Source organism: Chiloscyllium plagiosum, chromosome 39 (genome assembly GCF_004010195.1).
Source record: "Chiloscyllium plagiosum isolate BGI_BamShark_2017 chromosome 39, ASM401019v2, whole genome shotgun sequence".
Classification (NCBI taxonomy): domain Eukaryota; kingdom Metazoa; phylum Chordata; class Chondrichthyes; order Orectolobiformes; family Hemiscylliidae; genus Chiloscyllium; species Chiloscyllium plagiosum.
In genome coordinates this window covers 4835479-4858370 of record NC_057748.1, presented here as the reverse complement: position 1 = coordinate 4858370, position 22892 = coordinate 4835479, and the positions used below count along the sequence as shown (strand labels likewise).

General features: G+C 43.5%; 2 protein-coding genes across 2 annotated transcripts; one reads left to right on the top strand and one right to left on the bottom strand.

Moving 5' to 3' along the window:
- The first annotated feature begins 6025 nt into the window (after nucleotides 1–6025).
- On the top strand, nucleotides 6026–8731 carry LOC122542164 (ferritin heavy chain-like). The gene is made up of 4 exons (XM_043679583.1): nucleotides 6026–6275; nucleotides 6637–6783; nucleotides 6930–7055; nucleotides 8306–8731. The coding sequence occupies exons 1-4, from the start codon at nucleotides 6174–6176 to the stop codon at nucleotides 8462–8464; spliced, it is 534 nt and encodes a 177-aa protein (XP_043535518.1). The 5' UTR covers nucleotides 6026–6173; the 3' UTR covers nucleotides 8465–8731.
- Nucleotides 8732–11657: 2926 nt separating this feature from the next.
- Nucleotides 11658–22744, bottom strand: LOC122542136 (ferritin heavy chain, oocyte isoform-like). Its single transcript, XM_043679542.1, has 4 exons — nucleotides 22465–22744; nucleotides 13739–13885; nucleotides 13501–13626; nucleotides 11658–12084 (listed from the first exon to the last, which is right to left on the bottom strand). Exons 1-4 carry the CDS (start codon nucleotides 22708–22710, stop codon nucleotides 11929–11931), a joined length of 675 nt encoding a protein of 224 aa, XP_043535477.1. The 5' UTR covers nucleotides 22711–22744; the 3' UTR covers nucleotides 11658–11928.
- Nucleotides 22745–22892: the final 148 nt, after the last annotated feature.

The window sequence follows — 22892 nt, the reverse complement described above, 5'->3', positions numbered from 1 at the left end:
CTCTTTAATTTTGTGATGATAAATTTGACAGAGACTGAACATAACATCTTTAATTTGATTTGATTTATTGCTGTCACATGTACCTGAGTACAGTGAAAAGTTTTGTTTTGCGAGCAGCACACGCAGATCATATAGCAAACAAGGACATACAGATCACAGAGTGCTTAGACAGAGAAAGGTATACAAAGTTACGGCAACAACATTAGGTTTGAAGTGAGTGAGGTCCATTCAGCAATCTGATTACAGCGGGAAAGAAGCTGTTCTTGAATCTGTTAGTGCATATGTTTAAGCTTCTGCATTTTCTGCCTGCCTGCCTGTCTGTTTTATATGCACAGAATGTAACATAATTACAACTTTCCTGATGAAGGGCTTTTGCCCGAAATGTCGATTTTCCTGCTCCTCGGATGCTGCCTGACCTGCTGTGCTTTTCCAGCAATACTCTAATCTTGGCTCTAATCTCCAGCATCTGCAGTATCTATTTCTCCCTACATAATTAGAACTGTTGGGCCTCAGATTAACAACATTTTGGACCGGACATTGGAATAATTTTGCACTTTTTCTTTGTATGGTGTTCTGGGGATATTTTACATAAGATGCAGACATTGCTACTGGATCAACACTTCTGACAGTACTGTACAGTACTTCTTCAGACCTACACTGGTTTAAAGGCTGAGAGCATGTGCTTATATTGCAGATGACAGTCATGTAGTGGTACTGTCATTAGACCAGTACTCCAGAATCGTATTCTAATATTATGGAGATATGCATTTAAAAAATCTGCAATTTGGCAGCACAGTGGCTCAGTGGTTAGCACTGCCTCTCACTGCACCAGGGGCCCAGGTTCAAATCCACCCTTGGACGACTAGAGTTTGCACATTCTCCCTGTGTCTGTGTGGTTTTCTCCTGCAGTCCAAAGATGTGCAGGTTAGGGCAGATTGGCCATGGGAAATTACTCTGTAGTATCCAGGGATGTGCAGGTTAGGTGGGTTAGCCATGGAAAACGCAGGGTTACAGGAATAGGGTGGGTCTGGATGGGATGATCTTCGGAGGATTGGTGTGGACCTGATGGGCCAAATGGCCTGTTTCCACAATGTAGGAATTCTAGGGGGGAAGAGATAGTCTAATGGCTAACTCTGTGGTTTCACCAATGGCCCTGAGGGAAGGAAAGTAGTCTGGCCTACATGTGACTCCAGACCCAGAACAATGTGGTTGACTCTTAACTGCCCGCTGGGCAATTAGTGATGGGCAATAAATGCTGGCCAAGACAGTGACATCCACATCCTGTGAATGTATAGTTAAAAAAAAACCCATCTGGGAAGGAAATCTGCTGTCCTTACTTGGTCTGACCTATGTGTGAATCCAGACCAACAGCAATGTGACTCTTATGTGCCCTCTGGAATGACCCTTATGTCAAGGGCAATTTAGGGATGAGCAATAAATGCTGGCCTTGCCCTTATCACATGATTAAATTCTTAAAGTTGCCCTCAAGTGACTCATCATCTCACGAGTCTACAGTAAGTTCATTACCATACTGAATTGCTAATTGCTCCTTATTGCTCAATGCTAGCTGGTCAGCAGTATTACAATAAATGACATCATTAATCTTAAAATCTGACAATGATAGATTGAACTGAAGAGAGACATTATGAGGTCGGTGTGAGACGTGTTGAGAACCACCTGGGCGCTAAACATGATTCCAATCACATTCCATATCTGGAGTTAATATTTACAACTCATTAATTGGCTTTGCACTCTGCAAATTTTGTGTTTGCTGCTGATGCATCCATTTGTCATTCTTAAGCCAAGTCCAATTGCCTTGCACTCGTCTAATTACTTTGTCATGCTTCCTGTTGTGTAGGTAAGTCAAAGCCTCAAGAAATAAGACAAATAATTTAATGATGAAGATGCTAGAGGGAAACACAAAAGTGGGAAATCTTCTCTTGTTTGTTTGAAATCTCCACACAGTCAGTTTTACATGAGATGGGTAACAGGGCTGGAAACATTGACTCTGTTTCTCTCGCCACAGGTACTGCCAGAGATGCTGAATTAATCCAGCAATCTCTGTGCTTGTATCAATTTTACACACCCTGCCATCCTACCGATTTCAAATTTCAGGTTTCTTTATTCTCTCATTGGATGAGCCAGTGTTTGTTGCCAATCCCTAATTGCCCCTTGAAATAGGTTGCTGGCTCGACCATTTCAGAGGGCAGTTAACAGTCAACCACAGTGAGTCTGGAGTCATGGGTAGGTCAGATTTCCTTCTCTGAAGGGACAGATGGGTTTTTAACAACAATAAATGAATGTCGTCCTGGTCACCATTACTGAGACTGGATTTCAATTCCAGCTTTTACTCATTCAGTCAAATTCCATCAAATTCCATTAGCTGTCTTATGAACCAGTATCTGAAGAGCTTTAACCTGGGGTTTCTGGATTCATGGTGCAGTGACATTACACTAAGCCACCAACTTGCTACTGAATTTTCCATCAAATCTTATTGAAGTAAAAGGATTGGCATTTAATTTGTGCCTTTCACAACCTCAGGACATCATAATGCACTTTCCAGCTAAGGAGCTTTTGATGTGTCATTACTCTTCCAATGCAGGAAAAAAATGGCAGCCAAGGTGTGCACAGCAAGATCCCACAACAACGAGGCAGTGACCTAGTGGTATTATTGCTGGCCTGTTAATCTGGAGACCAAGGTAATGTTCTGGGGACCTGGGTTTGAATCCCACTATGGCAGATGGTGGCATATGAATCCAATAAAAATCTGGAATTAAGAATCTAATGATGATCATAAATCCATTGCTAATTGTCAGGAAAAACCCATCTCGCACACTAATGCCCTTTCGGGAAAGAAATTTGCTATACTTATCCGGTCTGACCTACATGTGTCTCCAGACCCACAGCGATGTAGTTAACTCTTAACTGCCCTCTGGGCAATTAGAGATGGGCAATAAATGCTGGCCTAGTGAGAGGTGCCCTCATCCCATGAATGAATAAATAAAAATATGGCATGGGTGCAATGTACACGATCCCATGGACAGTGTTTAGAAAAAGATATCTTAGATTAGTTACTTACAGTGTGGAAACAGGCCCTTTGGCCCAACAAGTCCACACCGACCTGCCAAAGTGCAACCCACCCAGACCCATTCCCCTAATTTACCCCTTCACCTAACACTACAGGCAATTTAGCCAGGCCAATTCACCTGACCTGCACATTTTTGGATTGTGGGAGGAAACTGGAGCAAACCCACTCAGACACTGGGAGAATGTCCAAACTCCACACAGACAGTTACCTGAGGCAGGAATTGAACCCGGGTCTCTGGCGCTGTGAGGCAGCAGTGCTAACCACTGTGCCACTGTGCCGCCCAGCATTGGAGTCAGACCAGCCAATTTGGGGTGAATATTGGACAGGGACCAAACAGTGTCCGTGGGATTGTTTACATTGCACCCAAGTGAGAACTCAGGCATGGCCTCGACCTGAACGACTTGAACAACACGGCGCTCCCTCAATGCTGCACTGTCACTGTCAATGTCACTGAGTCTCTGGTGTGGGCTTTGATACCACAACCTCTAACCAGAAGAAAGTGCCAGCCACTGAAGTCACAGCCAATACAAATGCAGTGAGTCAGTCTGCATGTGTCCTGATGCTTCACTTTCTGTGATAATCGATGGCCCTACATTGTACTATGAATGATCCAGAGGTGCGACCACTGTCTCTGCACATACTTTTCAATTAAATAGAAAGGTAATGAATTTCTTAACTCAAGGGGATAAACCATTTCCACTTAGCATTTATAAACTCATGAGAAAGCATTTCACCCAAGAGCCCAGATAGAAATAATGCATTTTTTTGTCGAAAGCCATGAAATAATATTCTGACATGTAAACATTCACAGAGTGCCTGAATCCTCATTCATTTGGAATTTAGGTTGGTACTGAAGGAACAGTCCAGATTGACAACAAGGAGGTGGGACTTATACTAATCCTGGACCCATTGGATGGTTGAGGAACATTTACAGAGGCTGCTGAGTTCAGGAAATCATTTAACTTAAAAAACATCTTATTGTGGTTACAATGCGATGCTGCAAGAGAGCGCAGGATCATGTGACATTGTATCAGTTCTTCTGATGATGCACACTGTCTCATTAGAATTGCTCACGATCTGACTTAACCCCTTACACTACAGTGTCAGCTGCTTGCTCTTAAGAGTTGTCTCGTCATAGGTGGCCGGCAACATTTCCAAGCTCAAATGAGTGTGAGGTACACACAGATGCTGACTTTCGCCAGTAATTTCTGATTCTCTAACATTGTGAATGAAGCAGGCTTACAGAGTCATTTTTGTTAAGAGCTTCTCGCTAATGTGACTACAGAGCGCAGGTATTCGAGAACAGGTACGATCAACTCCAAAGTGTTTTGTTACACTTGCCCATCCGTTGGTGCTGACTGCAAGCTCAACCTTACTTGTTGAGACACTGGGTAGTGAGCAGGCCCATCCACCCCATGTGGGTCAGGGATGGTCCCTCGTGCCCACTGAGCATTGGGAGGCCTGCTGACTGGCTTGGCCCAGAGCAGAGATGTGTCTTAGGCTAAGGTCCTAGGAGCATGAGTTCAAATCCCCACCATGGCAACCGGTAGAATTTGAATTTTATTGATAAATCTGGAGTTGAAAGCCATTGCCAATAAATGGTGAGCATTACAGTATCATTGATAGTCAGAAAAGCAACATCTGGTCCTTTTAAGGAAGGAAATCTATGATCTGGCCTGGCCAACATGTGACTCCATACCCACAGCAATGTGGTTGTTTCCTAACAGTGTGAACTGCATATGGTGGTCTTGCCAGCAATACCCACATCCTATGAAAGAATGAATTCAAAATATTCATAAAACTGTTGGGCAAGTTTTCAGAATTACCTCCATATATAGAAGAACCTCGATTATCTGAACAAGACGGATGGGGAGCATTTTGTCCGGATAAATGATTGTTAGGATAACCGATTGTTTGGATAATGGATAATGTTTTTATATGCCAGGTTTGACTCCAAACAATGGAAAACTTACCCCAATTCTTGTTGACTCCAGTCTTGCCAAGGTTCCTGAATGCCACACTGGGTAATCCCATTTTCCAGCACTTGGCCCATAGTCCTGTATGCTTTGATTAGATTTGATTAGATTACATTACAGTGTGGAAACAGGCCCTTCAGCCCAACAAGTCCACACCGACCTGCCGAAGCGCAACTCACCCATACCCCTACATTTACCCCTATACCTAACACTACAGGCAATCTAGCATGGCCAATTCACCTGACCCGCACATCTTTGGACTGTGGGAGGAAACCGGAGCACCCGGAGGAAACCCACGCAGACACGGGGAGAACGTGCAAACTCCACACAGTCAGTCACCTGAGGCGGGAATTGAACCCGGGTCTCTGGCGCTGTGAGGCAACAGTGCTAACCACTGTGCCACCGTGCCACCCACGGTATTGCAAGTGCACACCTTGGGGCTGCATGGTGGCTCACTGGTTAGCACTATTGGCGCATAGCACCAGGGATCAGATTCGATTCCATCCTCAGGTGACAGTATGGAGTTTACACATTCTCCCTGTGTCTGGAGGATTTCCTCTGGGTGTTCCGGTTTCCTCCCACAGTCCAAAGATGTGCAGGTTCGGATGGATTGGCCATGGGAAATTGCCCTTTATGTCCAGGGATGTAGGTGGATTAGCCATGGGAAATGTCAGGTAATGAGGATATAGGGGAGGAGTCTGGGTGGGATGCTCAGACTCAATGGGCTGAATGGCCCCCTTATGCACTGCAGGAATTCTATCACAATGTCTATCACCCCTCAAACTGGCTATCAATGCCTCAAGTTACAACATGAACAGATTCCTTTGTTAATTCAACGTGGTTAAGGAGTTGACGGTAAGGAGCCCAGTACTGGAGGGGTTAACCATTTTCTGCTGAATCATCGCAGAGAGGCGGTAACAAGATTGTGGGCGGCGTGTAGCGCGATAAATAAGAGGCTCGGGGGCGGCTGTAGCTCAGAATTCGGGTTGTATTCTTGCTTCAACAGTGTTTGGACGGAATAGAACCCTAGTTTCTTCCTCACTAGTCTAACCTTTTCAAGAAATTTTTTTTAACACTTCTTCTTTGGACAACCGCAGCAAGATCAGAGAATGGCTTCCCAGGTTCGCCAGAATTACCACCAGGATTGCGAAGCGGCTATTAATCGCCAGATTAACATGGAGCTCTATGCTTCTTATGTCTACATGTCTATGGTAAGGCTGGGCAAATGCTCTTTTTTTTAATAAGCCTCTGTTAAAGTTGAATCTGTTCTAATTTCTGGATTGGGGGAGGTGGGTAGTTCTAAATTAACCTCTGTCTCTCAAATAAAGTCTTAAACCTTTTTTAAAACCAAATTTGTAGCTGATTCCTTTGTCTCTCTCAAGCAACGCCCTCTTCCCCCTCAGCACGGTAACTTCATTCTGGCTAGAATGTTTCAGTAAAACTGAAAAATAAGTAAACAGTAACTTCACGCAACTTCTTTTAGCCTTTCATTGTAAGTTCAATATTTGTATTTTTAAATGCGTTCCTTTTAAACTTTTTTTCTTCCTCCTTCCTCTTCCCCCCTTTCCTCAGTATGCCTTCTTTGACCGGGATGATGTTGCTCTGAAACACGTCGCCAAATTTTTCCAGCATCAGTCCCATGAGGAACGGGAACATGCAGAGAAGCTGATGAAGTTTCAAAATCAACGAGGGGGCCGTGTGATCCTTCAGGATGTCGCGGTTAGTTTTCCAGCAGTAAAGCCACATAAATGGCTTCTATGTGCAAGCAGCAGACTACATCGTGTCTGTCGTCGTGTTCAAGACTTGTCTGTCTAATCACCCTTTTTTTAAAAAAAAATTTAATCTGATCTTTCTCCCCGCCCCAGAAACCTGACCGTGATGAATGGAGCAATACTCTAGAAGCCATGAGGTGTGCCCTCCATCTGGAAAAGACTGTGAACCAGTCTCTGCTGGAGCTGCACAAATTGGCTTCTGACAAGGTCGATCCTCATGTGAGTATCGATTCCTTTGTTACCTCCCAAACTGATCCTAACCTGCTTTCTCCTCCTCCACCCACCCAAATAGAGCTTTCATTAATCATAAAGTACTAAGATAACAGGGTTCCTAGTGCAGCTTTGTACATTTAATGCTGTTCAGGCCTTTGTATTTGTACCTCTTTGATAAAGGTAAAAACAAGGGCTGCAGATGCTAGAAACCAGATTCCAGATAAGTGGTACAGGAAAAGCGCAGCAGTTCAGGCAGCATCCAAGGAGCAGGAAAATTGACATTTTGGGCAAAAGCCCTTCATCAGGAATATCTATTCCTGATGAAGTCTTCTTGCCTGAAATGGCCTTTTTTTTTCAAACTTTAGGCAAGTTAACACAGCAATGCTGAATTGAGTGCATTTAAAATATCTTGTGCACTAGTTTTGACCTGACTTGATTAGTTTATCAACACAACTGGCTTATGGGTTTTTAAAAGATTAGGATTAAATATTCACTTAAATAGTCACCATAGGACCATTCCCTGGCATGACTGGTGAATGTAAGCTGAGTCTCTCCACCTCTGGCAAGGAGAGGGTTGTGATAGTGGGACTGCAGTGGTGAAAATAAGTGTTGAACACTTGCTGGTAGCACTACAAAGACAGCAACTCTAGTCAGTTGCTTGAGTAGCTGATCTGTTTAGAAATGTACAGCATGGAAACAGACCCTTTGGTCTGACTTGGCCATGCTGACAAGATATCCCAATCTAGTCTCTCTTGCCAGCACTTGGCCTATACCTCCTAACCCTTCCTATTCATATACCCATCCAGATGCCTTTTTAAATGTTTTAGTTATTTTCAAAACTTTGTTGAAGGTGGCAGTGACTCCAGTGGTTAACACTGCCCACCCTCAAGAGAGGCCTGGGTTTACTCTAGCCTACTGTCTGTTGCATGGTCTACTTGGGAATCTGCTGGGTACTTTGGCTTGTCCTCCCTCCTTCTGCCTCTGCCCCAAAAGCTGGGTAGTTTAAATTAACCAGGGTAAATGTGAGGTTGCAAGGATTGGGGGTGGGGGGGGAAGCTTGAATGGAGTCCTCTTCAGAGTTAGTATAGATTCAGTGGGCCAAATAGCCTCTTCCTGCAGATTTTGACTACTTGAGGATTGACTAAATATGACAAGTCCTGTTCTTATTAACAAACAAGTTCAAGTCTTACCTGCTCGTTCTAAAACCCAGAACACATTTTCTAAAAGCCTAACTACTTTTAATATCCTGCCTCTAGATGTGTGACTTCCTGGAAACTCACTATTTGGATGAACAAGTCAAGGCTATCAAGCAGCTTGGTGACTTCATCACCAACCTGGTCCGTATGGGAGCTCCCCAGACTGGCATGGCAGAGTACCTGTTTGACAAGCACACCCTGGGAGAGAGCAGCAGCTAAAAGATCCACCACTTTGAAATCAGTGTGCCTCTAAAACCACCTACAAAATGTTCTTTTTAACAAGTGTTTTTTTGTCTACCTTTTTTGAATGGAGTCAGGTTTTTGGTACTACCTTTTTTCATGGGTATTAACTCTGAATTTGAGTAAGGGAAAGGTGAAAGTAAACATGCTTTTGGGTCAACTTCAGTGAAACCTTCTATCAAGTGCACAAATTGTGAAGCTATATGGCACAGCTGCTGATTTAAGTAAATAAAAAGTTTAAGTGTTGAAACTGTCTGTCTTGATTAATTAAAATGCACTTCATCTATACTCCAACATGTAGCTGTAATCTTTTTCCAGTCTCTCCACCCCATCTAGCAGTCCAATCAGTCCACTTTCAACATGTTCTAAAGTGAGTCCCACCTGCTTGTGCTTAGCCTGTATCCTTCTGCCTTCATCCTACCCTTCCTCTGGAAGTTCACTCCACACATGAAACACATTTTGATTTTAAAACAAAATAGCCCCTTTAGATTTTAAAATCTCTCTCCCTGGCTTTTTTTTTTTTTGAAGCCCTCTAGTCTCCATTCCACCCACTAGGGGAAAAGCAGCTGATAGCTTATTAACATCCCACATCATATAATTTAACTTCCATGTGGGGTGAGAATAACTCACTAATTTAAATCCTTCATTCCCAGCAATAGTCTGGTAAGTCTTTCCTGAACTGTCTCTTAACTCCATATCCTTAATATGGAGCCCTTGCTCAACCTGCAAGTCTGGGCTGGAGCCTCATGGTTTGAATGGAGCCATGTTCACCTTGTCCCGGCTGTGTTTCCCACCACTACTGGATATCTCCTTTTGCCATTTAATTAGCCTTGCCGCTCTTCATATGCCACCATCTTAATCAGCCTTTACTGTGCAGCACTTGCTGCTGCAATCAAGGCAAGAGACCTGCTTTAAAGGAAAGCAGATGGAAATGGACAAGCCCTGCACTCTAACCTGAATGCTGCTACTCTACCACCACCTTGAAGCTAGCTAATTAGCAAGCTTGCCCTGAATCACATGATCTAATTAGTCTTCCACATGGAACATTGTCAAGGGCTTTGGTAAAGTCCAAGTAAACCAGTCTCTTAGCACTCCGCCCTCCTCAATTTTCTTGGTTACTTCCTCCAAAAGTAAAATCCAGTCTGAGAGACCATTTCCCTCTTGCAAAACCATGTCAACTATCCCTAATTCCTTGCTTCCATAACTTCCCACAACAACTTGAGAGACACTAGATCAGGTTCCCAGAGATTTATGCACCTTTATATTTTGAGACCTCCAGCATTTCCTCTTCTGTAATGTGAATTGTTTTAAAAATGTCTATTTAAATTTCCCTGAATTCTCCAGCCTACATTTCTTTCTCCACAGTAAAATCTGACAATGTTCATTTAATATGCTGTGGTTCTGTTCGCCGAGCTGGAAGTTTTTGTTGCAAACGTTTCGTCCCCTGTCAAGGTGACATCCTCAGTGCTTGGGAGCCTCCTGTGAAGCGCTTTTGCATAGCACTCATACACAAACTCCATCAACAAACACATTGACCTGGACCCAATATACCGGCCACTACAGCGGACAGCTGAAACTGACAACCGGAAGCGGCAGGGACAGGCCACTATAAATGCCGGAAGAAACACCACAGAAGCGCTTCACAGGAGGCTCCCAAGCACTGAGGACGTCACCTAGACAGGGGACGAAACGTCTGCAACACAAATTCCCCGAGCTACAAATCTTCTCTCAAACTTTGTTCATTTAATATCTCTCCTAAGGTTCAACACAAAGATGATCTTTAAGGGGCCTTACACTTTGTCTAGTTGTTGATGGGTGTGGCAATGGTGACTATACTCTCTAAGTGATTCTGGATGGCTTATAAATTAAAGGACACTCTGCTTTATAATTTACTTATCAGTCTGATCAAGGATATTTAATACACACCTCTGGAGCAGGTAGGACTTAAACCTGGATCTCTTGGCTTAGAAGTAAGGACATGACCACTATACAAACAATTGTTCCTTTTGAAATATATAACTTATTTTGCATCTATCCTGGTCAATGTTAAGACAAAAATAGACTTGCGGATGTTTCTTCTCCGCAGTACTCACATTCGGTATCACTGAATGACTGTACAAAATTTTCCTTTCTACAATTTCCTTGTTCAATGAACAAGCACTTTAATTATTCCTGGGTACATTCTCTGTGGTAATGCCTTAAACACAATCCTCTTGCCATCAGTCAGCTGCCTCTGCTCATGAAGATCTTGTACTCCAGTGGGGAGTGGTAGCAAGCCACATATTTAGCAAAGAAAACCAGGCTTGTAATAGACTTCGTACAGCATGATGTCCAAATGTTAGTAGACCCATCAGATTCGCATCTATAAAACTACCATTTTAAAATAATTAAACCCTTAGAAGCACAAATACCAATGTCGCTATATTCCTCCAGCTTGCTTACCATCTGTGAACCTTGTGTAACTTTTCCAAACTGTGACCTCCATCTGCTGGTTCAAGCCCCAATCCTGAGATTTTGAACACAACCTCATCTGGCATTGCCAGGGTGGTAGTGAAGGAGTGCTGCACAGTCTGACCTGCTGTGTTTTGTATTTGATGTTCAGCCTCCCAGGTGTTTTGGCCAACATTCATCCCTCCATCAACAACATTTGGCCATCTTGTCTTTTCTGTTGTACACACTGGCTTCCCTCCAGATGTGTGACACCACTTCAAAAAGACTTCATTGGCTGGGAAAGGCTCACCCATAAAGGTAAGTTCTTTGAGGTGCCCTTGCAGATTTTGTTCCTTAAGCACCCTTAAGATTTTGTGTGGGACTGGAGCACATAGGTCAGAAAGGATTCCAGTTTAACCATGGGTCTGGATGGTTATATTTTCACAACTGCAACACTACACAAGGTGGGCCCAGGTTTATGTAAATTAGGCTCACAAAGAAGTTGGTTCCTGAGACTGATTGCTATTAAGGAAACAACAGGCAGGAAAAGACCAGCGAATCATCAAGGTTTGTCACTAGGGCAAGTTACACAGGGAGGAATGGAGGAGGCATCTGACAGGTTACCCAGCCAAGCACAGGAGTTCTTCCATATTCATACACTGACTCAGTGCAAGTTTCCCCAATTTTAAAATGAGCCCCAATCTTTCCTTGTGGATCCAAGAAACAGCGAAAGGCAAAACAGTAAAGACTTAACCACTTTTATTTGGGAACAGATTGCCAAGTGTATTCTTTCTGGAAGTACTTATCGAATGGATTACTGTTGCCAAAATGGATTCACTTTAATGCCACAGTTCATTTATTCTAGCAACAACAGTGCTATAATGTAACATATGGGACAACACGATCTACTGTTCAATTTTGCTATAGATTCCCATCTGGCTGGTCAGGGTGATAACTTGGCAGAACACGAGGCTGTGCTCTATTGACATACGATGGCCAGGTGTCCTTGACTGTTAGCTGCCTTCCCCCAGGGTGTGCTTGTCGAACAAGTACTCTCCCATGCCATTCTCAGGAGCTCCCAACCGCTTCAGGTTGGTGATGTGATCTCCAAACATCCTAATGGCCTCAATTTGCTCATTCAAGTAGTTAGATTCCAGGAACTCACATAGCTGAAACAGAAAGAAAATGTACTGCTGAGGACTGCCTCTATACCAATACTTATGTCACTCCAGACTCTACTGATAGATTTGGTTACCAGCCTCAGTTCATGTACATTGTTCAGTTGAATAGTGACGCACATTTCAAGCTCGAAATTGTCCACAACCAGTCAGAGTGTTTAATGATTAGATCCTACTCCTGAATTGGTAGTTGGCTAGCTCATTTGGCTGGATGGCTGATATTTGATGCAATGTAATGCCAACAGCGTGGGTTAAATTTCTGCACTAGCTGAGGTTACCATGAAGGATTCTCCTTCTCACTCTCCCTTTGCCTGAAGCGTGGTTCACCCTCACGTTAAACCACCACCAGTTGTCTCTAATGAAACAGCAGTCCTTTGGTCCAGTAGGACTATGGCAACTTTACACTTGAGTCAAAATCCTGCAACTCCCTCCCTAATGACATTGTGGGGCTACCAACAGCTGCAGCAGTTCAAGAAGGCAGCTCACCACCACGTTCTCAAGGTCAACTAAGCCAACAACACCCACATCCTCTGAATGAATTTTTAAAAGTTTCCTGATACAATAGACTATTGAATCTTTCTGCTGTCCTTCAAATAAACGCTGTTGTAGTTTGCTCAGATGAGAATCAAATTTCCACACTATAGGTTTGTTCCCCTTCTGTAAGATGGCTATAAACCCTTGAGAATGTATCCAATTATTCACTGGCTAAAGAGGGATTTTCCGATGTTCACTAACTGATCTGAGCATTTGTGATATTTGTTTCCAAGTGTTTTATGCAGAGTCACTGGCGTAACACCAGCTTACCATCACAGGGTTGAAACTGAGGGGGCGTTCTGTCCTTTCTGGGTGCAATGTCTCTTTGTATTAATCGGTAAATCATGGCCAGATTCCATGAGTTTGTCACCTGGTTTTACTAACGAAGGTGAGTCAAACAAAACAGCCATTAAGTATGTTGCTTTGTACATTCGCTCCTCTATGTTTAATCACAGAACTGCTTAGCACAGGAGACTATGCAACCCCACACTTCCATGCTAGCTAAAAGGAAGAGTCATCCAGTTTCTCTCACTCTCCTACTCATTCCCCACAGCCCTTCAAATCCTCCTATATTTATCCCTTTGGTAAGTTACCAGAATTTGCTTTCACCACCCTTTCATAATGCTCTGTGTTAAGTTTAAAAAAACACTCTATCCATCGCTCTGTTTCTTTTGCCAATTATCTTGAACCCTAATCTTTTTGATATTGCCCTTCCAGCCAGCACAAACAGTTTCTCCTTACTGATTCCAGGAGGGTCTCTTATAGCTTTAAACGACTGCGTTAAATCTATACAGAACTTTTCCAGTTCTTAGGGCAACAAATGTATACATCAATTCAGAGTGGAAAGGGTTTGGCAATGTTTGGTGAACTCACAACAAGATCGTTGTGCTCGGATGCCACTTTGTGTAGTTCCAGGATAGATTTGTTCACCGTTTTCTCCAGCTCCAGGGCCTGTTCCATAGCTTCCAAGCCATTTCCCCACTCATCCCGGCTGGGTTTCTATGAATAAAGACAATTGGGTCAATGGAGTTGAACCAAATTGCTTAACATTAAGGAGAAGGCATTGGGAACAGGGAAGGAAAAAGGGTAGAGAGATCTCTCACCCACTAACCTTGATGTCCCAGAAGATGATGCGGCCTCCACGTTGATTCTGAAAATCCATCAGCAACTTTGCATGTTTCTGTTCCTCAAGTGCCTGCTCAAAGTAGAACTTGGCAAAGTTCCGCAAAGCGACATCTTCCCGGTCAAAGTAGTATGACTGAGGCAGAAAAGAACACCGCACAATGACAATATTTAAAACACCACCTTCAAGGGACATGCCACCCCAACATGAATATACCCAACCCTTCATTTATAGTCACCCTGTCAACATCCTATCGTTCATGACCAACTCAAAGCAAACTATGAAACCTTTAAGGCTTCAAGAGGCAATCACATAATCTTCTCAGAGCAAGTAAGAATGTGTAAGTGTCAGCTTTGAACCAGTATGTAACACACAGACCTCAGAAAAATCTGAGTTTGCATTTCTCTCCAGAGAGGATACATGTCCATTGTAGTTATTTACATGCAACTCAAGAAGTTCTCCAAAGTGACATCTTCCTTTGCAAAACACCCTCAGACACATGTAAAAAACCCAATGGTTTTATTGTATTTCAGAGACCATGCCTGTTATCCCTGGTTTCCCAGCCAGTATTTATCTTTCTACCATAACCAGTAAAACAAACAGGTGACTTAGTGGAGAGAAAGCAGTTAATGTCCCGAGTTCAGTGACCCTTCTTCAGAACTGTTCTGGACTCCAAACATTAACTCTGTTCTCTCTCCAGAGATGTTGCCAGACCTGCTGAGTTTCTCCAGCAATTTCTGCTTTTGTTTCAGATTTCCATCATCCACAGTTGTTTTATTTGGTCACTGTCTTATTGATTCTGTCAACTTTTATTCTTATATAAGAAGCAAGAGAGTAACTAAAGAAAGGGTTGGTCCACTAAAGGATAAGGAAGGTTGTGTGTCGAACCTGAGAAAATGGGTGAGATTCTCAATGGTTACTTTGCATCACTGTTCACTGAGGAACGGAGGTGATGAATGCTGAAATTAGAGACAGAAGTTTGTTTACTCTGGATCACGTTGACATAAGGAGAGAAGATGAATTGGGTAGGCTAAAGGATATTAAAGTAGACAAGACCCCAGGACCTCCCAGGTTGCTGAGAGAGGCAAGAGAGGAAGTAGCTGGGGTCCTGACAGATATCTTTGTAGCATCCTTAAACACAGGTGAAGTGCCGGATGACTGGAGGGTTGCTCATGTTGTCCCCCTGTACAAGAATGGTATTAGAGATATTCCAGGTAACTACAGACCAGTGAGCCTGACGTTAGTGGTGGGAAAGTTTGGAAAAGAACGGGCTTATCAGTGATAGGCAACATGGTTTTGTGTGAGGTAGACAGGAAGTGACCAAGTTGAGAGATGAAGGAAGTACTGTAAGTGTCATATACATGGACTTGAGTAAGGCGTTTGATAAGGTTCCCCATGGTAAACTAATGGAGAAAGTGAAGTCACATGGTGTGCAGGGTGTTCTAGCTAGGTGAATAAAGAACTGATTGAGCAACAGGAGACAGAGAGTAGTAGTTGAAGGGAATTTCTCCAAATGCAGAAAGGTGACCAGTGGTGTTCCACAGGGGCTAGTGCTGGGGCCACTGTTGTTTGTAATATCCATAAATTATCTGGAAGAGGGCACTGTTGGTCTGATCAGTAAGCTTGCAGATGACTTGTAAATTGGAGGAGTAGCAGAAAGCATAGGGGACTGTCAAAGAATACAGGAGAATATAGATAGACTGGAGAGTTGGACGGAGAAGTGGCAGATGGAGTTCAAACCAGGCAAATGTGGCGTGATGCATTTTGGGAAGTTTAATTCTAGAGCCAACTATACTGTAAACGGAAGAGCCTTGGGAAAAGTTGATGATCAGAGAGATCTGGGAGTTCAGGTCCATTGTACCCTGAAGATGGCTGCGCAGGTGGGTAGAGTGGTCAAGAAGGTATTTGATATGCTTTCCTTCACTGGACGGGGTATTGAGTATAAGAGCTGGCAAGTCATGTTAAAATTTACAAGACATTGGTTTGGCTGCATTAGAATACTGTGTACAGTTCTGGTCGCCACATTACCAAAAGAATGTGGTGCTTTGTAGAAGGTGCAGAGGTTTATGAGGATGTTGCCTGGTATTGAGGGTGCTAGCTATGAAGAGAGGTTGAGTAGGTTAGGATTGTTTTCATTAGAAAAAAGGAGATTGAGGGGGGACCTGATTGAGGTCTGCAAAATAGGGTATAGACAGGGCAGATAGAGATAAGCTTTTTCCCCGCATGAGGGATTCAGTAACAAGAGGTCACGCGTTCAAGGTGAGAAGTGAAAAGTTTAAGATGGATACACACGGCAAGTACTTTATGCAGAAAGTGGTAGATGCCTGGACCACGTTGCCAGAAGAGGTAGTAGAGGCAGGCATGGTAGATTAATTTAAGATGCATCTGGACAGATGCATGAGTAGGTGGGGAGCAGAGGGATACAGATGCTTAGGAATTGGGCGATAGGTTTAGGCAGTGGATTAGGATCGGCTCAGGCTTGGAGGGCCGAAGGGCCTGTTCCTGGGCTGTAAATTTTCTTTGTTCTTTGCTTTGAGGAAACTGGCATCCTGTGTTTCCTGCATAAGTAAATAAATATCAGCAAAACACCTTGCTTTCTGTTAAGTATTTTGGGATGTCGTTAGGTTGAGAAAGGAGCTATACAATGCAAATTCTTTCTTTATCAATGAAATTGCTAATGTAAACATGTCACACTGCAGTTACATCCTCCTGCCACTGGAGGTTCTTCAGCAGCTCCAACTATCATAAGGTGTAATTACAATATGACAAGCTTATACACTTTATAAACAGGCATAGGGGTTTGTAATAAAAAGGCCAGCCTTAGCTGAATGTGAGCTAACATTAGCCCTTCAACATAAGTCTCCACTGTTTATATCTATTTGTATAACTTCTAATTTTAATTCAAATTATAGTCATGTTTTGTCCCTGCTCAATGATGACTAGTCTCTAACATCTTCCAATTTGGACAACAGGCCACCAAACTTCAAAGTTCATTTGCTCTATCTCTATCCAGGTACTACCTGACCTCCTGGATGATTTCCAGTCCTTGCTTTTTGTGTCACTTCATATTTCTTGCCAATATTATGACTCTAAGTTCATAAGATATAGGAGCAGAATTAGGCCATTCAGTGCATTGAATCTGCTCTGCCATTCAATCATGGCTGATCTGCTCCTCACCCCCATTTTCCTGGTTTCTTTCCATATCCCTTCAACCCATTACCAATTAAAAATCTGTCTAACTCCTCCTTAAATTTACTCACTGTCCCAGTATTCACGGCAATTTGCCATATGGAATTCCACAGGTAATTCTATATTCTTCCTGTTCTCAATTTTAAAAAAAACTACACTGGATTAAGCCTTAATTGTCTTCAAGATATACTGTCTGATGACTTCAAATATTGTGTCATTAAAGACTGTTTAATGTGAAACCAATGTCCTATGATTCATGCAAATCAACAAAATTACATGTTGCTTTATAATTTGTCAAATTTGCTAAACTATGAGAGAGATTAACTGATTCCTCGGATTGTGAGAGGGCAGATGAGAATTAATTGTATGATGTACTGGCATTGAGAGTCAATGATCATAAGATTATATCGAATGGGAACGGGAGTAGGCCAAATGGACTGAACCTGTTCGACCAGTTGATAAAATCTTCACTGATCTGACTGTGGCCTCAAGTCCACTTTTCTGTTAGTCCACTTTCATTCTTTATCAATCAAAAATACATCTAAAACAACCTTAAATATATTCAATGACCCAATCTCTCTTGCTCTTTGTGGAAAGAATTTCAAAGACTAATGATTCTCTATCCCTGAGCTTTCATGTCTTCACATTTGGTCAGAGCTGACCTTTAGTCTGCTATTAATGTTGGTTTGTATTTAGCCTGTACGGACATGTTATGATACACCTCAGTGAAGGTGGGACCTGAACCTAGTGCTTCTGACTCAGAGGTAGGGAAATTGTCCTACACAAGAACACACTAATCTACCATTAAGCCCTACATTGAATCTATGCTTTGCTTCAGTATAATCATTATCAATCATTGAGCATTTTATTTCACAATGTCTGATCTCTACATTCCTTCACCCTATAACCTTTCCCTGACCTTCTGTTTCATTCCGCTTACTCCTCCTTTTTCATATTTCCATCTCTGTTTTTCTCTCTCCACAGATACTATTAGACTTGCTGAGTTCCTCTGACATTTTCTCTTTTTATTTTAAATGAGACTGTAAATTTTGAAACTGTGACCCCTGGTTCTAGGTACCCACTAGAAAAAAAATCCTTCCAGACTTGCTCAGAATCTTTTGTTTCAATAAGAGCATTTGTTTTTTCTAAACTCCAATGAGTCCAACCTTTCCTTGTAAAACAAATTCCTTTATCCAAGGAATTCTTCTCTGAACTGCTTCCAACGCAATTACAGGTATCCCAGGCTTTTTGAAAGTTTGCTTTACGCCACTTCACTTCTTCAAAAGACCTACACTGGAGCCTGTTTTCGCTAACTGAAAGAAATGTGGAGAGGATTTTCGCTTTTACGATATAAGTAATTGCTTCTTCGCTTTACAGCATTTTGGCTTACGAAAGGTTTCATAGGAACGCTCTACTTTCGGAGTCAGGGGAAACTTATATGTTACTCTTTCAAAATGGACAGTAAAACTGTATTCTATTCCAGGTACCAATGTAGCAGGATTTTGCTAAAAGTTTGTGAGAAGATTTGTAGCTCGGGTGCTCGTTGTTGTGGTTCTGTTGAGGCATGGCACTCATTCACAGATTCAATCAATAAGCACATCGACCTGGACCCAATATATCGACCACTGCAGCGGACAGCTGGAACTGACAACCGGAAGCGGCAGATTCAAACCACTAGGAGGCTCCCAAGCACTGAGGATGTCACCTAGACAGGGAACGAAACGTCTGCAACACAAATTCCCAGCTCGGCGAACAGAACCACAACAGGATTTTGCTATTTTTATACTCCTTTCTCTTTGCAATAAAGACAAATGGTCCATTTGCTTTTACAATTACTTGGTGTAACTCCATGCTCACCATTGTGATTAATATATGATAACCCAAATCCCTCTGTAATGCAGCATTCTCCAGTCTCTCTCCATTAAATAATATTTCATTTTTTTAGATTAGATTAGATTAGATTCCCTTCAGTGTGGAAACAGGCCCTTCGGCCCAACCAGTCCACACCGACCCTCTGAAGAGTAACCCACCCAGACCCATTTCCCTCTGACTAATGTACCTAACACGACAGGCAATTTAGCATGGCCAATTCACCTGACCTGCACATCTTTGGACTGTGGGAGGAAACCGGAGCACCCGGAGGAAACCCACTCAGACACGGGGAGAACGTGCAAACCCCACACAGACAGTCGCCCAAGGCTGGAATCGAACCTGGGATTTCTATTCTTCTACTGTAGTGAACATCCTCACATTGTCCAACATTATACTCCATAACTTAACCTATCCATTTCTCTTAAACTCCTATCCTTCTCAGAATTTGCTTTCCTATATATCCTTATACCATCAGTAAATCTAATTACAATACAGTCTGACCTTTCATTTAAGTGATTAATGGTGAATGCAAATAGTTCAAGTCTCAGTACTGGTCCCTTGTCACTTGACTAGTTAATAGTTCACCAATCTGAAAATGACCTTTTATCCTGACTCTGTTTCTTGTTAGTCAGCCAGTCCTTTTTTTATTGGAGGAAGAGGCCGTTACTGGCACAGCCAGCATTTATCGCCCATCCCTAATTGAGTTAAGAGTCAATTACATTGCTGTAGGTCTGGAGTCACACGGAGGTAAGGATGGCAATTTCCTTCCCTAAAGGACATTAGTGAACCAGATGGGCTTTCGCTCGCCCTCCCACAATCGACTCTTAATTCCAAATTTTAATTAATTCAAATTCCATTACTTGCCATGGCAGGATTTGAAACTGGATCGCCAGAATGTTACCTGGGTCATAGATTCCAGAGTGTGGAAGCAGGTCATTTGGCCCATTGAGTCCACACCGACCCTCCGAAGAGCATCCCACCCAATCCCGAATTTGCTTTCCTACATATCCTTATACCATCAGTAAATCTAATTACAATACAGTCTGACCTTTCATTCAAGTGATTAATGGTGATTGCAAATAGTTCAAGTCTCAGTACTGGTCCCTTGTCACTTGACTAGTTAATAGTTCACCAATCTGAAAATGACCTTTTATCCTGACTCTGTTTCTTGTTAGTCAGCCAGTCCTTTTTTTATTGGAGGAAGAGGCCATTACTGGCAGAGCCAGCATTTATCGCCCATCCCTAATTGAGTTAAGAGTCAATTACATTGCTGTAGGTCTGGAGTCACACGGAGGTAAGGATGGCAATTTCCTTCCCTAAAGGACATTAGTGAACCAGATGGGCTTTCGCTCGCCCTTCCACAATCGACTCTTAATTCCAAATTTTAATTAATTCAAATTCCATTACTTGCCATGGCAGGATTTGAAACTGGATCGCCAGAATGTTACCTGGGTCATAGATTCCAGAGTGTGGAAGCAGGTCATTTGGCCCATTGAGTCCACACCGACCCTCCGAAGAGCATCCCACCCAATCCCACCCCTCCCAAGCTATCCCTATAATCCTACATTTCCCATGGCGAACCCATCTAACCTGCACATCCCTGGACACTACAGGCAATTTACCATGGTCAATCCACCTAACTTGCACATCTTTAGACTGTGAGAGGAAACCAAAGCACCCAGAGGAAACACACACTAGGCACAGGGAGAATATACAAACTCCACACAGTCACCTGAAAATGGAATCAAACCTTGGTTCTGAGCACCATGAAGCAGCAGTGCTAACCAGAGCCACCCTATTGGATCAATGCTGGGTCAATGGATTAAGTCCAATTATAATACCACTCGGGTGTCACCTCCCTCTATCCATGCTAACATAGCCCCCCAAACACCATGAGCTTTTATCCTGCCAATTAACTGTTTATTCATCCTTTTGAATGCATTTTGTAAATCCAAATATTGCTATCCCCCCTTCTTTACCATACTTTTAACATTCACCTCGAACTGTAATAAACCTGTCAGGTTCCCTTTCACAAAACCATGTTGACTCTGCCTGTTTGCATGACGATGTTCTAAATAACCTGCTACATTACTGAATTCTAGCAATTTTCCAATCTTAGATAATAGCTTTATGCTTCCTGGCTCCCCACTTTCTTGAATAGTAATGTTATATACTCTGAACTAGACTTTAATTATTATTAGGGCTATAAACCACACCCAGCCATGATGTTTTTCCTTTGTCACTTATCTCCAGCCAAACTGAATTTATATTTTGGGATGGGAAAGTGATGGAAGATGTTGGAATTGTTTCAGGGCATGTGTTTTAATTGAGAGGAAAATACAGAGGTCCTCAGCTGTGCTGTGTGGGTTATGTTCCATTGTATAGGTTGCACTGGATTTGTTTTGCTACTGTGGAGTCTTGCTATTTCTGCATTGAAGCTGCTGTGTTAATGTAGGGACTGGGATGGCTGGTGTTAGGCTAGACAGTGTGGATGTACTAGGACACCTTGCTGGGATGTGCTGGAATCCCTTGTGACACATCCTGGACTCTGTAGGATGCATCAGGATATACTGTCTTGAATGGGATGTGCTTGATTCTCTCCTGGGATTTATCTCCAAAGGTATCTTAATCTGAATGTGATCTGTCGGACTGTCTCCTTAACATGCTGGGTTTCCCTCCTCGCATGTTCAGAGTTGAACATGACTGGCTGGATTTTTATCCTGGGGTCTCCTGGGGACGTGTTGGGATTCCTTTCTGGGATTTAACAGTGAGAATATGCTTGGATTCTCTCCCGAGATATGCTGGAAGCTTCAGGATTTTCTCCATGCTTGTGCTGGGATTCCTTACTGGAAATGACTGAACTGCATGGGAATATGCCGAAGTCTCTCCTGGGATGTGGCAAAGTGATTGGGATAGTCCAGGACTACCCACATTATGCATGAGGCAGTGAGGATCCGCTGGGTTTCCCTATTAAAAAGTATTGGCATCAGTGGAATCTATTGAATTTCCTGTTGGGGTGTGCTAGAGAGAATGATATCTGCTGGATTCCCTGTTGGAATGTGCTGGAGTGACTAGAGTCTAGGGTGTGTTGTGTCTGCAGGATTCCTTGCTGGCGGTGTGCAGTACTGAATTGCATCTGCTGGGTATCTTGATTTGATGTGTTGGATCAAATGGGATCCAGTTGCTTCCTTGTTGTGGGAATGTATTGGAGTGAATGGGATGTGCTGGATGTCCTGTTGGAATGTGCTGGATCAAATGGTATCTGTTGGATTCCCTGTTGGGATGTGCTGAAATAGGATCCAGGAAATCTTGATGGGGGACGTGCTGGAGTGAATGGGATCTGTTGGGTGTCCTGATGCAAAGTATTGGATCAAATGGGATCCGCTGGATTCCTTTTTGGGGGATGTGTTGGAGTGAATGGGAACCAGAGTAGGTTGAACCTGCTGGATTCCTTGCTGGAGTGTGTGCAGGATGTCCTGACTTCATGTGCTGGGTCAAATGGGATCTGCTGGTTTCTTGTTTGGGGGGTGGGCATGTTGGAGTAAATGGGGTGTGCTGGGTGTTCGGATGTGCTGTGTTGGATCAAATGGGACCTGGTGGATGTACAGGAGTGGCTGGGATCTGCTGGATTCCCCGCTGGGATCCACTCTCACCATGGACAGGTAGACATAGAAGGCGGTGAGCTCCTGGTTGATCTGTCTGTTGATGCCTTCCTCACATTCCCTCGGGTAGTCCTGACGGTTTTTGCCCCATTTCCGCGGGCCCTGGGGCCCCCTCCGGACCTGCAGCTGTGCCCGGGCGGCGAGGGGGTAGCAAGGCGGGCCCGGGGGTGGCAGGAGGCGAGGTGCGACCAGGAGGAAGCGACAACTGCCCGTTAACAGGCGCCACAGGCTGCCCATGGCCTGGGCTCAGGCGCGACAAGTGGGGGGGGGGGGGGGGAGAGCGCGCACGGCGCCGTGCACGCACCCGATCGGGGCCACGCGCGCCGGCTCCGCTCCCACTGATTGGCTGCAAATGGCGGGGTTGGGGGAGCGCGCGTACTCCAACCGTCATGTTGGGAAGGGACGGCGTCACGTGGCCG